Genomic DNA, 18,773 nt, shown 5'->3' on the forward strand with positions numbered 1-18,773 from the left:
TACCATTCCATTTCCTCCCCTCTCTCCCTCACACTCTTTATTTGTTCGGTTCTTCCCTCGCACTATCTCTTTCACTTCACCACCTTTGCACGGTTACACTTTTTTTTTTCTGTTGTTTGTTTCACCGTGGAGGGGATGGAAACAGATAAGCGGTCGTCTTCTTCGTCTGCGTGGGAGGAGCACTGTGCGGATCACCTCGTTAAGACGGAAATTGAAGCGGCAGAGACTCTCGCCGACTTGGCGCACCTCGCCATGCGCGAGACCACCGGCTCTCGTTTCCCTGACGCACCACACTTCATGCGCCACTCGCACTTGGATCTCTCCCGCTCTGCCCCTCCCTCCGGGGTTAGTGTTTTGTTTTTAACGACTTTGTTTTCTCTGTTAACTAATTACTTGATTATATACTCTTTGATTTTATTTAATCACGAGAATCTAATCAGAATTTAACAGTTAAACGCATGAGAAATAGTCAATATTTTGAAAAAATAAATATTACTATAGAAGCACGCGTCAACAACAAATACAGATAAACTATATGGGAAATAACATTAATCAATTTATTCCTTATGCCAACGAACGAAGTGAAGCTGAGTCAAGTTACTATTACTATTTCAAGTTTCTGACGTGTGAAGTCGGATTAGTTTTCCATAATTGATCAAAACTGTTATCTAAGAAAAGAACACGATTATGAACGAGATTGGTATTGGGGTGCAATTCCTTAACCTTATTTAGAGATGAAGAAGAATGCGTAGTCTCTTTTTAGTGTGTGGATTTAACCTTTCATGTTTGTTAAATTTAGGAAACATGCAAAAGGAGAAAAGCTCAAGGGCACAATAGCAATTTCATCATAGCTAGCTTCGTCCATTTGAAGAAAACCAGTTAAAATATGTATAGAATTTGTAACCTAAATTATATATATTTTGTTATTATAATATATGAATATTCGGGGCTATCAATCTATGACGTCGTTTAAGTTGCGGTTGTTTCTTTCTTGGGACTAGGACAGGGGACGGGGAATGGGACTAAGTTTCAATTTTTTATAATATTTCTCAATCCCAGCTTCACTTCAAAACACAGCCTTGGTGAAGTGTGTCATGCCTAAGTAAACTTTCTGCATCTCCTTATGATTTCCTTATTCTAGTATTATTGCTTATTATTGATAAACAATCTTGCCCCTACATTTTCTGGAAGAAAAAAACAAATAACTTCACTTAACTTGGATAAATCATTTAATTTATTCTTTCTTTTTACTTTGAATGAAAATGGATAAGTCAATTAACTGTAGAACACACCCTTTAATCAAGAGTATTACCAAGTTGTAACATTTCATGTAGAATTTAGAAATAGTACAATTTGGAAAAAGGCTTCATACAACGAGAAACTATTCATAAAAACAGCTACAAAAAAGTAGACAGCCCTGGATAATGTTGCATTCTTATTCTTCCTCCAATTTGATGACCAATATTGATCTAATATGTTGTATTTCCCTTTTAATAATACTGTTTTTGTTAACACCACATTTTACCAACCAGCTTTGTTGGTTTAATTTTGGCAGGGAGAAGCTATTGCACGCCAGCAGCTAGATGAACGATCAGTTGCTTGTAATTCTGAACAAAGAGAAGGGAGGCAGGATGACTGTGCAAGACATATGAAGATGGAGCAGGATGCTGATTCACTGAAGACTACTAGTTACTCTGCGGTTCGCTGCAGCAAGTCAAGGCGTAATTTAACTGAGGTATAAGAAAGCTTGAATTTTCCTCCACTGCATTGGTTTGGCACTTGAAATCTAATTGGCTGTTTGTTTAGGAAGAAAAAGAAGCACGGAGGATTCGCAGAATATTGGCAAATAGAGAGTCAGCTAGGCAGACAATCCGTCGTAGACAGGTGTTTTGCTTATAGACTGCATAAAATCTTGACCAAACACGCTCTTAGCCAATGCTTGGTGTGTTTTGCAGTACTACCAATCTTGGCTTCATGTTTTATTGTTGACCACGTAGTTTATTTGTCAACTTATATTGCCTGTTCTTTTTTATCATTTCTTCCATTTCAGGAAGGATCTTTACATTAGCTGATTTATTATTCATTCCCTCTCTGACACAGTTAATTGGACATTATTGATTCACACTATTAATTGATGATGATCTACACATTTCTTGAGGCAAATGAATGTATCCACAGTCCAGAACAGCAATTATTTATTTTAACATCCTTCAAACGTGGAGAATAGCCACAGTCCTTGTGTGCCAGTAACCAAAATGACAGAAACTTTAGAATGCAAATTACATGAAGCATCATTGTTGGTAATGAACCATAAATGGGCGTGATATGTGACCTGAAGTTAACGTGGTTATGCATGTACTTTCCCATAGCGCATAGTAACAATAACAAGTCTTATTTTGATTATATTAATAGTTGGGCATGCAGAAACCTAGTTTTAAATAAATGTGATACGTCCTTCATTCCCAAACTAAAGAAGTCATCAAAACTAAATATAAAACCATATCTGTGATGTAAGTGAGTAATGTCTGTATTGGTATGCCTATTTGGAATAAATGCAATATTGGCATGCTATGTATTATGCAAGGTAATCTATCCTTTTAATTAGCAAAACCTTTCAAGCATAACTTTCACATGAAAATTTCGATTTATAGACAGTTTAATTTCTATGTAAAGGTGACACTGTAGATTTCGTTCCATATTACTTGTGTAAATGAGTAAATATAGAAGACACCTGATACACGGATATTTCTAAACTGACATAGAAGAGAACAGAGAAAAAGAAAGAAGTATTCTTGCAAGTGTCTAATTGTTCTGACGGGTTATTGTTTATTTGGAAGATTGAGTAGTTTATTTTTTTTTTTCATGTTTGTTTGTTGGTTTGCTTCAGGCTCTGTGCGAAGATTTAACCAGAAAAGCTTCCAATTTAGTGTTGGAGAACGAAAACCTGAAGAAGGTACGGCAAATATGTTAGTTATACACCAAAATCAGCCATCACGTATTTGTGTACAAATACATGTATAATTTAATTTATTTTTAATGTATATTTTGTATTCCAATATGTATTCTACTCTGGTGACTGATTTTAGTGGTTAATTTTTGTGTACATCTAGCATAGTTGAGGTACGGTATTGTTCACCACTTTTCTTCATTTTCATGGATGAGGCACTCTCTAAGATATTATTATTATTATTATTGGATGTTTGTCTGATCTTCACTCCACATTTATAAAATTTCTGGTGACAAGGAGAAGGAAATGGCTTTGAAAGAGTATCAGTCTTTGGAGACTACAAATAAGCATTTAAAGGCACAAGTAAGATATTCTGCTATTAAGAGATTCACAAGAGCATAATCTTCTTGCTTGCAAAACTAGTAGATAAATACTGGGTTCCGTTTGCAGATAGCCAAGACAATAAACAGTGAGGTAGACAAAGCTCCTGTTGAACAGGAATCATCTATGGCCGAGGTAACAAATTTATCTGGTAATGCCCCATGGTTCGTTTGTAACCATTTTCCAGTTACACAATTATTTTGGCCTCCCATCATTCAGTCTTCTAATCCAGTTCAAGTACAACATCAACCATTTAGTTCCATTCCCGTTCCGCCTACTGTTTCTCTGCCGTGCTCTTCTGAGACCGGCTCATTTCACAAGCAAAATAGCCTTGCAAATGACAATAGGACACAAAATCCATTATACATGGTACCATGTCCCTGGTTATTCCCTCTTCCAGATTTTGGAAATGGACAACCAGCCCCACCTTCCATTGGCCTAATTGATAAACGAGATGAACTTTCTCTAGGTAAACAGTGTAGTTCTTCTTTGTCTTTGAATACAGCGGCAACTGTGGATTATCAACCAGATCTACCAATGAAAGCTAAAACTGTAGCTTCTGGGTGGACAGAGGCCAGATCAACTCATGATGCTGGCCACACAACTATAATGTTTCCATTGAATGGAGCTGAGCAGAAAACTGGAAGTCACATTATAGGGAACTTCCATGGACCTTCACTTGATCATAATGGGCATGTATCTGCTGTCAAGCAAGAGCAAGAACAAGAACACGACCTCGAGCTTCAACTACATTCTGTTCCTAAGTTATCTCTGTCTTCAACAACATCTCACACTGCAACTTCTCCGCAGGAAAAGCAACAAACAAAAGTCTTATGCTCAGGTAAAAATGTAGTGGATGCTGTTGCTGCGGCAGAGGCAAGAAAGAGGAGAAAAGAACTAACTAGGTTTAAGAGCATCCATAACCGACAGTCCGGAATGCATTGTTGACTTCTCAATATAATCTTATGGATCAAATGTGCACCATTACTAGCTTTCACAGTTCGCACCTGCTTATGACCTGATGGAAAAATTAAGGCGAGTACATGTTAACTATATCCGTTGACCGTTGAGGGACCAGAATGAAGACCAAAACATATATAGCACTTTGGTAGAGTTTAAGCCTTTTTTTTGTATGGGTTTTTTACACGCTTTCCTTCTCTGTTATCAAATTCCTTACTGGGAGGATTATCCTCCCAAGGGAAGAGAAAAAGTGGGATCGTTGGTTTTGTGAAGTAGCGAAACCAGCTGAGTTGTTTTATTGGTAGTCGATTAGATATTATCATCCGGATTCTCGAACTTTACTATGTTTAAGGCTTTGAGCAGTTAATCCTATTTATTGCATGCCTTGTACAATCACCAAGTCTGAGTCATATTACTTTTAAAAGTTATTTAACATAACGGTTGGTCCATTTTAGGAGCGCATTTCCGCCAGCAATTTAGCAATGTTCAAGTGTCCCGTTTCACCCGCACCCGGTGATATGGCTCAACAAACGTTCTTGCTGCAAACAACTTAATTAGAATGGTTATCATCTGTTAACAGACCGATAGGGAGAAAAAATGGAGTGATGCATGGGTTCATGTCGTTCACAATTCGCAAGCAGAAAGATTTGATCATTCGTGCACTAAAATTCATTAGGCTAAACCATATAACTAACCTAAATGTTTACAATGAAAGCAAAATATCAGAACTGTTCGGGACTAAATACATAAGTTATGAAATCCTATGTTTTGAAATGTGCCTTCTGCCGCTTTACAACATTGGTTTGTATACGAGTATGAGACTTCTGACGTTGTGTTTAGAATCTTGCCATTCAATTGATCCAGTCGACACCCGTGTCTCGTTCGCCATTGGTGGCCCCTTTAAGACAACTTTAAACGACAGCTCTTGATGCAATCCACTAAACACCAACGTATCTGGGATCACCTGAACTGAAACACCCTCAGGTGCTGTAACTTTAGCTTTATATGTTGCGGTCCCATATCCTACATTAGTCACTCTCCGATGAAAGACTGCGGAAATCTTTTCATTAGCAGACATAAGCTGGAGATGCACGGTGGGGTAGTTGAGTCCATCGGTGCCTTGCGCGAGCTTGGCGCTTGCGCAGTCAAAATTCTTGGTTCCTATAAGCATGCCAATGTTGGTGGCGTTGTAGCCTTGCTTGCATAGGAAGGCGACATAGGAGTCAATTCTAATGTCATAAACTAAGCCAGGATGAACTGCTCCAGCTGGGTTTATCTGTCCTGCCCCAGCTGCCAGCTCCGAGAAATTATCGCTTGTTTTCAAGGGGGTAGCTGAATCGTGGAGATGAAAATGTTGGATTAGGAAATAAAATTTAGTGTGATGCACCAAAGAATAAATAGTTTTTTTCGTTGTAATTATAGTGCGTTTGAATTCGCTTTTAAAGGGGAAGTATACCCTTTTAGGGTATAGGGTTTTTAGATTCACATTCATAGACAAATTGAAACCGTAAATAGTATACAGAATAAACACAAAAAAAAATAAAGAAAAATAAAGAGGAGACCCACAAAATATTGCATTTACTTTTTCCGTATCTCTAGACATTTTTAATATGCATTAGAATAAGAACCTTTTCTAACTCGTTCAAAAGCATTCGAGAAAATTTTCATTTCTAGTTAGATATGCAACTTTTAAAATATATGGACATACTTATGTGTGTGTATTTTATCAAAATTGTCATTGTAATTTAATTAAAAACACTCTTAAAAAGTAAACAAAGAAAAGGCTTTGAAATTATAAAACCTAAAAATGTTACTTTACTTGTCAGGTGTTGGATAGGAAATTCTCACCAGTGGTCATGAGGGCTGATTTAATTGCAGCAGGGCTCCAATCAGGGTGGAAAGATTTGACATAGGCAGCAGCTCCAATGGCATGTGGGGAAGCCATTGATGTCCCTGATAATATATTATAAACTTCATAACGTGAGTCTTGAGGGTACCCTGTTATTGTTGCCAATTTGGAAAATGCAGCCAGAATGTCTTGTCCTGGAGCAGCCAAGTCAGGCTTTGCAATATATTCAATGTAAACAAGTTTAGAAACCAACCAAGCAAAATCAAACGCATGGTTGCAAGATAGGGACGTGGACAAGAATCACCTTGAGGATGTTTGGGTTGATAAATTGAGGGCCTCTTGATGAGAAAGAAGCAACAAATGGAGCAGGGATCTTTGTACTCGTTGTCTTGTGTATCACTGCTGTAGCATCCCTGATATCAAATTTTCGCATAGGTTCCCTCAAGTTAGTGAATTTTTATCGTTACTTAAAAAGAGTGATGATATATATAAATAATAAATTCAGCTGCTAGGTATACATCAAAATCACCAACCAAAATCAGCCATCATAGAATATATATTAATATATAAAATACACATTAAAAATAAATTAAAGATTAAATTACACATTTGGTCCTTACACTTTTAGTGAAATTATAAATTAGTTCCTACACTTTAAAAGTTTGTAATTGGGTCCCTAAAAAGAACTAAAATTTGCAATTTAGTCCTTACCGTTCAAAAAGTGTTAATTTAACAGAATATTCTCAGCATATGCTGAGAATATTCTATTAAAATAGAGAAAATGCTGAGAATATTCTGTTAAATCAAACACTTTTTGAACGACGGAACTAAATTACAAATTTTAATTTTCTTTAAAGACCCAATTACAAACTTTTAAAATGTAGGGACCAATTTGCAATTTTACTAAAAGTGTAATTAAACTACACATATATTTGTATACAAATACATATTAGCTAATTTTGATGTGCAAATAGCATTTTTTATATAAATGCTTTTTTTACTCTCTTTTTCTTTTCTCTCTTTCTCCTGTTGACGGAAAGAAATTGTTGGCTGATTGTTGGAAATGTATTGGTTCTCTAATTAGAGCCATCCTAACCGCATATCCAAATTCTTGTAATTTAAAATTTCACTAGTAATCACATAGTGTAATGTGGGCAGTTTTGAATTAAGAGGATTTTGAGGGTAAACGTACTTTGTGGAATTGATGTAGAGATCAATGTCTCTGCCATCAGTATTGGCTTCAACAAACGTAGCTGGAATAACTACGTTGTAGGAGTCATCTATTCTGTTATCAAGGCCTATGATAGTCCCTGCTCCACCCAATTCTTTGATGATCAAGTCTTGATTACCCATTCCCCCTAGGCAGTACACTATCTTTCCCTGCACCTTGTCCTTCTGTAATGTCCCATAATCACAAGAACTGCATCATAATAATTTATTATTAGATAAATACACAAGTTCTTTTAAATCGCATCAGGGTTCAGTAACAATACATTGGATTGCCATAGCCATCTCCAGTTCCGTTAGCAGCAAGCACTCCATTAGTCAACGGGTACATCTTTTGCTCGGGGCAAAAGGTATTGATAGATAGTCCCTACAAAACAAACTTCCAAATAAGCTACTTGTAATAACCACTCAGTGCTTAATTAAGATTTTTTGGAAAGTAATTTTTGTGCATCCAATTATCTATTACCTTTTAGCTAGAATGTAAGTACTTATCATCTGCATCTGTTATTATTACATACATTTAACTTATAAATAGATGGATTAATAAGCCAGAATAACACTATTTTCCTTTTAATACGATACAAGAATTTCTCGTTAGTTACAGAGAGTATAGAATTACAATAATGTTTGGACAATAATAGAAAATCAACCCAGACATTCTAGATACTTTATTTAGCATTTGTAAATTACCGCTAAAATAATTATGTAATTTTAGATGTGATAAATTTTGTTTCTCATGGTATCCCCAACCCAATAGACTAAGATCTAATCTGTGGTGAATCGGATTTTAATTAAGGGTTTGTCGTTAACCAATCAAATGCTACATATACAAGGCGGGATTCGAATCCGCGACGCTTGCTTGAGGAGACTAGTGAGCTAACCACTAGAATAATTTATATTGGATTTTAGATATGATAAATATGTAATGATAGATGCTATATTAAATAAGGTAATTTTAGTTATTATCTTCTTAACATTACCGATAAATTAAATTACCAATAAATTAAAGTTGAATATATGCTAATTAGTAGTACTCACTGTGGTGTTCTTGCCATTCCCCAAGGATACCACCGTCGTGAACTGTCTATCAACGGTGGAAGCAGCCACCGTCAGTATCCAAGGAGCAACATTCTCAACAGTGGAAAGGTGAGGACCGTCATTGCCGGCAGAGCAAGAAGTGAGAATCCCTCTCTTCATAGCATGGAATGCACCAATTGCAATAGGGTCATTGAAGAACTCCCTGGAAGGCCCTCCAATTGAGACCGAAATTAAATTGACGCCATCAGCAATGGCCTCGTCGAAGCCGGCAAGCATGTCCATGTCGCTGCATCCAACAGTCCAGCAAACCTTGTACATGGCAATGCGGGCAGACGGGACGCCACCACGTGCAGTGCCTTTGCCAATGCCGTAGAGGCTTGCATCCTCCACGGCTACGCCCGCAGCCGTGGAGGAAGTGTGAGTGCCGTGGCCCTGGTCGTCCGCCGGGCTGATGTTGTCGGGCATTTGGCTGACTGGGTCCAGGTTGAAGTATTTTGCTCCGATCACCTTGCTGCACATGGGAGAATGGAGTCAACGTTGTATGAAAACCCATGCAAAAATTTCCATCACAATGGGCTTAATTATTCTACAAAACGGAATATTATAGAAAATTAGTAAACCTTGGATCATCCATTCAAAAACTAATAAGCATAATAGCTTGTTGTATGATTCTAATAATTAAATTTTAACATTGATGGCTACATTTTTTCTCGTGAATTATAAAAATATGAAGTATATAGACTAAATTAAGTAATCATTCACATGAAGATTATTATTTTTATATAAAAATATCTTTATTTGAATAGTGGTCTTCAAATTAATTTAAAAAAAATGTTTCTTTTATCCACTCTAGCTTAGTGCATACATAATCTACTGTAATCAATTATTAATTAATAGATAGAGATAGATATTAAGTGAAAATATATGCATACTTGTTGCAAGCAGTGAAGTTGGCTCCCGTAACACATTTGCCCTTCCATCGTCGTGGTGGAGGTCCATACCCTTTATCGTTGAAACTGGGGCAATCAACCCATATTCCTGTTTCAATAGAGCCAACACTTTTTCATCATCCATTATTTTTTAATTTCTTCCTTACTAAGTTACTAGTGTTACCTGTATCTAGCACACCCACAATGATGTGGCTCTCTATGTTGCTGCGTCTCTTCACTTTCTTGGTCATTCCTATGAAATCCCAAGACCTTGTCGTGTGTAGTTTTTGCCGTGTGTTTGGGAACACAGATACCACATTCTCCTCCTCTGTGCATGCATCATAAACATAATAATGCGAATTAACATCAAACACATTGATGGATTAACTATACACTAGTTCTGTGACTAAATGTTACCATCATTATTACCTTGCAGTTTCTTTGCTTCATGTGGCAAAAGTCGCGCAACGAATCCGTTGAAGCTCTTTCCATAGCTATGTATTTTCGACACTCTCGCTAATTTCTTGCTGTGGAATATAACAAGAAACGTTGATGAATTACTCTATTATTTAAAGCAACTGTTAGCTTGAATAAAATGATATTTAAAACACAATCTATGTGATATGGATTTTGTAACGTGGGTTTATATTATCTAAATTGACGGTTATTCTAAAACCAAGAAGTGTAACGTAACATATTATGTAAGATTCACTGCCTAATTAAGATTATTTACTTTCCAATCGCTGCAGTCAGTAGATTATGGTGGTGGTCTTCCACGGCATAACTTCTTGTCTCTGGTAATTCTCCCATGTATACAATGTACGGCTGTTAGAAACCAATTAGTGTGAGAACCATTATAAATTAATGCCATTAGCAATAATGTGGTACCCCACAAAAACCAAATGCAACAGCAAATAAAAATGATCTCCTTCATTTGGAAGGATGATCTTATTACCTTTCTTTCATCTTGATTTGATCCTTGGATAAGTATGGGTGAGCAAAAGAAACAAAAGAGAAGTAGTAGTGGCAGTGGCAAATTCTGTGACATCATAATTGCATTACCCTTTTTTTTTCCCCCTCTAAAAACAGTGTGCGTCGTGGTGTAAAACAGAAAACAATAATGTCCGAAGTTAGTCACTGCTATCCAATATCCACGATAGTTTGTTTCTACAAAAAAGAAAAGAAATGGCTTATAAACTAATGAATTAATTTTCTTGCACGTATATGCTGCAACAGCGCAGGGCGCATATGTTGGAATGTGACAAGAATTGACTAACATTTTCTGCTGAGGATCAGTAGGGTTTCAGAATCGAACAGAACAGAAGATCAGAGATGAGAATTTGGCTGCTTGGATTTTGGATCTTAAATGGTTTTAAGTAATGGCCATTATTACCATTTTACCGACGTGCTTCAGTCAATGTACGATTAGTTTCAGTAGCCGCGCCCGTGAATCAAGCAAAGACTTGGTAACAATGATAAGGATGGAGTAATTAACTAATCAGTTAAATTAATCCTTAAAAAATGATTTTTTTTTTAAATGTATGTGTTTTTAAAAGATATTATCAATTAAATCGGTCTTTCTAAATTATAAATTAATTATTTTTATTTTTTAATCACTTAATTAACGATTTTCATCAACGATTGATTGATAGTATAAAAGATTAACTCACATGTCACATCATATATGACACCTAGTATATTTATAATACTCTTACTACTAGAATGTCATACTTCCGACTACATCACTCTGATAGCGAAGAGTATTACAACGACTTTAAATATATCTTTACGTATTGGAAGCCTCTAAACTGAAGAACCACATTGCATTTTACTTTGTGCTAAAAACTGGAAATATTTTTTATTTTCTTTTATTATACAATCATGCATACATACACTTCAATTACAGAGCGGCGCGGGCGCGTCCACGCGCGCACAAATATAAAAATAAGAAACCTTCATACAAATAACATCCCAAACTTTATACATATCTCATTACAACTCCTATCCCTCTCTACAAGATATAATAATAAATAATAGGGAGGGAAAATAATAACTAAGGCATTAAAACAGATACAGCATAACCGAAATACTTAGAAAGGTCTTTGCAGGTTTTTCGTCCATTTCCTGAAAAACAGAGGGTTGTAGGGGGTGAGAACCTAACCACAAGGTCTCACCAAAGGAATTTTAGAAATTGTCATAAGAGGATATATTTCAACCGTAGTGATCATCGCTCGTCTTATGAATCTTACCGATCAACAGTTGATTAGCAAAAATTCAAATTTATATTTCAACTAATAAAAACTCCAATCAAAACAAATATATATCATAGCATTTCACTACATATACCAAAGAAGCAATTTCACCAAACTCACCGCTGATTCATCTAATATAACATAACTAAATCACAGCTTCCAGCCCAAAACAATATCACATCACGGCCTCTGGCCCAACATATACGCAAACTACGACAATCCGAAACCACAAGTCCCAATCACATAGACAGTTAAACAATTGCACAAACGAACAAGTGTAACAAGTAGTACAATTAGCAGTTAACAGGATGTCAATTAGGCAAACCAAGCAATTATGCAGACCCAAGCAAATGCAAACACATGCAGTATGATGCATGTCTGTCCTACTGGCCATGAGCTCACGTGTCAGCTATCTGCCAAACCCGACACTAAATCCGGTTGACATCCCGGATCGGTCTCTCGTGCGCATCCCCAGGAGAAATTATACAAATCATGGTACCATTATCTCAATGGAGAGTGCCGTCTCACCTTCTCCTAGAGGTATAAATTGTGCCAAATAACGAAGAGTGCCATCACACATCAACGGAGAGTGCCATCTCACCTTTCATCCGAGAGAAAGTGGGTGTTATGCATCGCCGTCCCCACTGCGCAACCATGGACAAGCGGGATGAGACATCCATCCTTGCCCAGTGCCAAAACGATTTCAAGTGGGCGTTACGTATCGCCGTCTCCACTGAGTCGTATGCACAACATCTCAAGTGAGCATTACATATTGCCGTCCTCACGAGACTGTGCTCAAAATCATATCATGCAAATGGGATAACACCCAAACCTTACCATGCAAGCGGGATAAACAACCATGCTTGCTAATTCAGTAATGACATTTCAATAATATTCACAATCAATCATGCTCAGAATCATAATCAAACTCAATCATAATCATAATCATAATCGGCACCATAAGTGTTTATATTTATATTTATCACGAGAATAATAGTCGTCAAACCGCGAGTGGAATAACACCACCATCCTCACCGTGAGCGGGATAAAACCACCATCTCCACAAATTCACAACACACTGAGCAAGTGGGATGGCACCACCGTTCTTGCCAGGCAATCAATTAATATCACATACTTTAATCATATTACATTTAACAAGATTCTTATTGGAAAAATTACTCAACTTAATCTGTTATATCCACCCCTAGCACATTCAGAGATTTTAAACTGGTTCTCATACACCATACGGAGATTACGGGAGTTTACAACTCACCGGAGAAGTTTAACAGCTCAAAATGGTAGTCAAGCATTCACTCGACATAAAACTTTTTCTTTTATCGCACTTACGAATTTCTCAAAAATCAATCTCATTACTTTAAGTTCTTTGAAGTCCTCAAATCGTAACTCTGTAATTAGAATCAATCAAATAAACTCATTTTGAAGTTAACCAAGTTTCCAAAATCGATTTCAATTTCATTCTTAAGTTCAAAACATTCCCAGAGGACTCGCTGACTCAGAAATCATTCCATTTTGCTAAATAAAATTTCGAATACTTTAACTTCTCTTTCAAGCTCCAAAACTTTTTCTCAAAGACTCGAAAAATCCTTTATTTTCAAATTCACACTTACCTTACTTTATTTTTCATTAAAATCCTCAAAACACCACTCTTTAATTCATATCAATTCACTAAAACTCATTTTCAATTCAATTAAATACCCAAATCATAATCCTTTTTATAATTAACCAAACCAAAGTAAGTTAAATCTCCAATTCACTTCTATTACGTTAGTTTTCCCTAAAAGTCCTAAAAAACATAATCCTTAAACCAAAATTAAACAAACAAAAACTCATTTCTTTAGTTCAAGACTTTTCTCCAAAAGAGACTTAAAGACCATTTCATTTCACCAATCAATCCCAATGATTTAATTTTACTTAAAAACTTATAAAATTTTCGACATCTCATCCAAAATTCGGACTATGCCATTCTGCTCGGGTCCCAACCAAACCATTTCTCAAATTCAAACCAATTCCAAACCAATTTCAATATCAAATCATTTCAAATCATTTCCAAATCTCAAATCCTTTCCATTAAATCAAACCAATTCCAATATTAAATCATTTTCAGTAACTCATTATCACAACACCAATTCAACTCAAGCAACCAATCCCATCAATCACAATCATTTAGCCGCAATTATCAAAACATGTCCAAACTCTCAATAATCATTTTATCACAATTCAGAAACCAATTAAGAAACCAGCTTAATCATTAAACCCCAACTTTATAAATTACTCATCATATTTCAATCCTAAAACAAACATAGTGTTATCAGGCAACCACTAACCAATCATTCTCATTTAATCAGTAAATCAATCAGGTAAACAATCACATTTGCCCAAAATAATTCAATTCAATTTATAAGACTCACGTAATCATAAAAGTATATTTTTCGCATTAATATCGACTTGTAAAAATTCTTGAAAGTAAAATAAGTTTAAGAGAAAGCTCCTACCTCGAATAGTCAAAACCCAAAAGTCATAAAATGCGTCGAAACTCATTTTTCTCCTGGCCCACAATAGCGGCGGCCGCAACCATAACTCCATTCCACCTTCGCAGCAACAACCGCAACTCTAAACGTGACATGCAATAACCGAAACTTGATCCTAATGTACCAACGTGGCAAAGACCACAGTAACTTATAACAGAATAACAACGGGTAAGAGTTTCGGGACAAGAAAACTCACTGTACTACAAGGAATTCAAAGGATGGAGCAACGGTAGCTCCGGTGACAAAGCAGCAGCACAGGGCAAGCTAGCAGAGGTTCCAGCAGCTGATTTCCGGCAACGTCAGCGCTGCTCCTCCCCACGGCAGACCCAAACGGCGACGGCGACGGCGGCGGCTTCTGACCACAACAACGATGACCTGGCGCGGCCGTGGAGCGCGACAATGGTGGCAGAAGCGGGACACAGCTCCTCCTCTCGTCATCGCGTTCTCTTCCCTTCGAAGCCCATGCCCACAGTCGCGACGGTGACGGTTCCCTCGACGGCAACCAGACGCGGCGGAGCTAGCAGCAGCAAGGCGGTTCGGCAGTGATGGAGGCACTACGGTGACGTAGCAGAGGCTCCCTCCTCTCCTGGCTCTCACGTGGTTCTTCCTTCCTCCAGCGTCGACGACGTCCTTCTCTCGACAATAACGACGGCGGCTGAATAAGGGATCGGCGGGCATGAATAGCAGTGCAGGTAGCGCTCAACGGCGACGGTGGCGAGACGGACTGGACGGTAGCAGGGCGTGGCTCCCTCTCTCCCTTCTCAACTCTCTCGTGCTCTCTCCTCTCCATGGGTGTGTGTGTGCGTTTAGGAAGAAAAGGGAGGGGGTTGTGGCGGTTGAAGAGAATGAAAATGTTAGGCATAAAGGTTTTGGGGAGTGTTTAGTAAATTAGGATTTGTTTTTGGAAACAAATAATAATAATACAAAAAGAAGGTTAGGGTTAGTAATTTTGGTGTTTTATAACTATTAATTGGTCATTAATAATGTTTTTAATGGTATGAGATTATATTTAATGGTGAGAGATTACTCACTTTTATTTTGATAGTTAAGTACTGGCCAGAAAACACAAAAGTTACTGGCCTCCTAGACTTTTTCATAATACAATTAGGGTATAGAGCAATAATTGTTAATTGAAAATTGATTTTAATCTAATATTTTAATTAGGCATGTAAATTTTCATGGTTAGTTTTACAAAAATACAACTTGTTTATACATCAATTTGGTCCTCTATGTATTTATATGTATTTATAGATATTAGTTTATATTTTTTTAACTAAATAATTAGCACTAAAATAATCTAATTTACTGTAATAAACAAATTAAACATGTAATATATTAGATGTTCTTGATCAAATTTTTGGGTTCTCCAAGTGGCCAAGTAATGACTTGGCTCTCTGGGTCTGGATCCCAACTATAAGGTAAGATAAAATAACAACGGTAAACTATATATAAAGGGATACGTTACACACTCGTAACTCTCACCTATATTACTTAGACTCATTTTAATTTGAGCGTCAGAGTGATTTTGTAGGTACCATCTCTTACCATTCTAAAGATCCAATCCCGTCACCACCTCGGCTGGCGAGTACTCCCTTATCCTTTTCACAATCCATACCAATGAAATTTTTTACACTAGATAAAAAAAATGCAATATACCAATAATTAAATTTTATAAAATATTAAATATTTTTTTTATATGGAATAGCGTATTGGTAGCTAATTACTTCATTCCTTCCGCGCATAATATTCACCATTGACGCGTTTGATGTTGCCATCTAGTTTGTTTTCTATTTCAGGCTTTCAGCTTCAAAATCAAACTGATGCAACTTGCATCTCTATTATTCTCTAGTGCCTTTAATTTCATGATGGGTTGACTACTTGACTCTAGCGTCTTGAAGCATTATTATTTCGAAAAAATAAGATGTATAAGCTGATTTTATTTAATTGAATCAATTTAAGTGATCAAAAGTTATGTAATAATATATCGAAGACTACAAATCCAACAGACTGGTCAGAAAATGCAACCAACCACTTCAGATTTTCTTTCGAAGAAAAAAATAGAATAGCTTCAAAATTAATGTATGCGGGTCTTCGTAGACTTTTCGCTAACAAGTAGCAGTAAGCTAGAGAGTGGATCCCAGACTCCACGGGTCAAAGTCACCCCAACTTAGTGACAATAGTGGTTTTTTTTCCATGTAGTCCATATTCAATTATTCACATACATATTTATTTATTGAGAAATTAATAAAAATCAATGATGAAGAAAAAAGCTAATATAAAATGTTTTCAATGTATATGTATTGTATATTTAATTAAAAAATATTAACGATAATCTTAACAACCTGTATGTTAACAAAACTTTAACTAAGAATGTTACTCATTTAAACTTTATGTTGACCTAATTGGATGGAATTAACACTATGCAAATCTTCCACAGTCCCACTTTAGGGTAATGTTTTTTTATTTTGAAGCAGGGGACAGGGGCCAACTTGCACGCAACTTAATATAAAGTAGCATTAGAGGAATATCGTCCATAAATACTAAATAGTCCGAGACTAATTAACGAAATGCAGAGAGGCACCTTTAAGCCACAATAATAATGGTTCTTCAATTTGGATTTCATGTGATGTTAATAGTATCCGCTATACATACACTGGCATCTGCACAATACGAAAACAAAAATAGTCATACAGCGCAGCCTGGCTGCAATTCCACATGTGGACGTGTTAGTATCCCTTTCCCATTTGGAATGAACGAACCCAAATGCTATGCAGACCAGTGGTTCCAAATAGAGTGCAGGAACCACACACCTTACCTGAAATCTATAGGAGTGGAGGTGTCGTCAATTGATGTATCAGAAGGCACGATTGTAATCAAGAATCTAATTCACCGTTGGAAATGCAAACACAACAACGCTACTACTAATCAGAAGCAAGTGGTTAACCTGAGCGGAAGCCCCTTCGTGTATTCGCAGGAAAACAACGTGTTTGTATCAGTTGGATGCAATGAAATCTCTTTCTTGGTTTCCAACGGGACGCAAGTTAGCAGCTGCGTTTCGATTTGCAACGGCGACAAGGACGACTTCGACAGGATCATTCATATCGGCAATTGCAACGGCCAATACTGCTGCGTGACCTCCTTGCCTTCGTATATCTCGGAATTCAACGTGACAACGGAGAGTTTCGGGATCAACAATAGTAATCATCGTCATGCGAGTGCGAGTAGTGATGATGAGTGCAGTTATGCGGCGATTATGATAAAACAGTATAGTTCCGGTTACTATACCGGTTACAGTTGGGCTCAAGATCTGACGGTTTTGGAGACCGTGCTGGCGTTGTTAGAATGAGAGATTCGTAACTCATCAGTAAGGCTCCCTGGAACCTGCAAGAGCAGCAATGTTACACTTACATCATCTTTCAAGAACTCAGCTCGGAGATGTCACTGCGAACAAGGATTCATTGGCAATCCCTACATTCCAGGAGGTTGCACCCACTTCAACCCCAATGTCGGTATATAATTTCTTTCTCAGCTATCAATATTTTGCAAATTAACAAAAAAAAATTAAAATAAAATAAAATAAAATTGAGTCAACTTCAGCGGAAGTTAATAAGGTAAGAAGAGTTAGAAGATAATTTAGTGAAAATTTTTTTATTATTTATTATTTTTTAATTATTAAAACTCTAAATTAAAAATAAGAAATTGCAAACTTATATATAAAAATTTTTGAGAATATAATAAATATAAAAAATTAGGATTAGATTTTATATAATTAGTAAAATACACAAAATTGATAGATTTTCATAAATATATTAGTTCAACGTCTAATTGGACATGCTAAGTATCATATATGCTATCAGTTAACGTTCTATATCGTCAATTTTGATAAAAATTATTAATTGAGTGACAGAAGGACAAAAATATTAATTTATAATTTTTAAATAATAAATTTGACTAACAAAATTTTTTAGAAACAAATTTAAAAGGTAATTTATCTTTTAAAGACTAATTTGATCATTAATCTTATCTAACCAAATTTCTAATTCCAACTCATGGAGGAAGAAAACTCAAGAATCATGCTTTGTGAAAACAATCTGATGTGTTGCAAAATATTTTAGATGTAAAAAAATTTTTTTGATATGTATTTCAATTTTTTTCTGCTATTCTACAATCTACTATGTATTTTAAGAAATATGTATTTTAAAAATAAATTATTTTTTTCATGAAATTTTATATCTCTTTTAAAGTAAGATTTATCAAATTTTAGATGACTATTTATATGAAAATTCTTTGTATAAAAATGATAATTGAGAACTGATTAGCGGATATTTTATACGTTTTTTGCCATTATTTTTATATAGTTTTTAGCATGTTTTGTTTAAGTTTTATTATATTTTCATAGGTTTTAGTACAAAATTCACATTTTTGGATTCTACTATGTGTTGTTGTGTTTTATGCAAGGTTCTGAAAACCGAACCGATCATCGAACCGCTCTAGCTATTGGTTCATTGGTTCATAGGTTCAATCGATTTGACCGTGGTTGAACTAAAAAAACCATTTTATAATAAAATAATAAATAAAATATAAATAAACACATGAAAATATAATTATAGTCTAATGTAAACTTTAAAATATCATTCAAAT

At 36.0% G+C, this 18,773-nt stretch overlaps 3 protein-coding genes across 4 annotated transcripts; 2 read left to right on the forward strand and 1 right to left on the reverse strand.

The window, feature by feature from the left end:
• On the forward strand, positions 7-4,669 carry LOC107648841. Its single transcript, XM_016352652.2, has 6 exons — positions 7-345; positions 1,556-1,735; positions 1,807-1,884; positions 2,888-2,953; positions 3,245-3,310; positions 3,398-4,669. The coding sequence occupies exons 1-6, from the start codon at positions 136-138 to the stop codon at positions 4,274-4,276; spliced, it is 1,479 nt and encodes a 492-aa protein (XP_016208138.1). The 5' UTR covers positions 7-135; the 3' UTR covers positions 4,277-4,669.
• On the reverse strand, positions 4,519-14,484 carry LOC107648262 (subtilisin-like protease SBT4.15). Of its 2 annotated transcripts, XM_016352199.2 has the most exons (13): positions 14,329-14,463; positions 14,097-14,214; positions 10,287-10,498; positions 10,065-10,156; positions 9,761-9,858; positions 9,516-9,659; positions 9,335-9,440; positions 8,403-8,913; positions 7,631-7,731; positions 7,330-7,557; positions 6,442-6,550; positions 6,137-6,350; positions 4,519-5,620 (listed from the first exon to the last, which is right to left on the reverse strand). In XM_016352199.2, exons 2-13 carry the CDS (start codon positions 14,185-14,187, stop codon positions 5,079-5,081), a joined length of 2,448 nt encoding a protein of 815 aa, XP_016207685.2. In that variant the 5' UTR covers positions 14,188-14,214; positions 14,329-14,463; the 3' UTR covers positions 4,519-5,078. The 2 variants fall into 2 exon arrangements, 1 of the variants encoding a protein (XP_016207685.2); XR_002348913.1 differs by lacking the exons at positions 4,519-5,620; positions 6,137-6,350; positions 6,442-6,550; ... (6 more) ...; positions 10,065-10,156; positions 10,287-10,498 and adding an exon at positions 11,184-11,455 and having other exon boundaries at positions 14,329-14,484.
• Positions 16,619-17,478, forward strand: LOC110263772 (wall-associated receptor kinase-like 22). The gene has a single exon (XM_021105551.1). It carries the CDS (start codon positions 16,732-16,734, stop codon positions 17,476-17,478), a length of 747 nt encoding a protein of 248 aa, XP_020961210.1. The 5' UTR covers positions 16,619-16,731.

Source organism: Arachis ipaensis, chromosome B06 (assembly GCF_000816755.2).
Source record: "Arachis ipaensis cultivar K30076 chromosome B06, Araip1.1, whole genome shotgun sequence".
NCBI classification, from domain to species: Eukaryota; Viridiplantae; Streptophyta; class Magnoliopsida; order Fabales; family Fabaceae; genus Arachis; species Arachis ipaensis.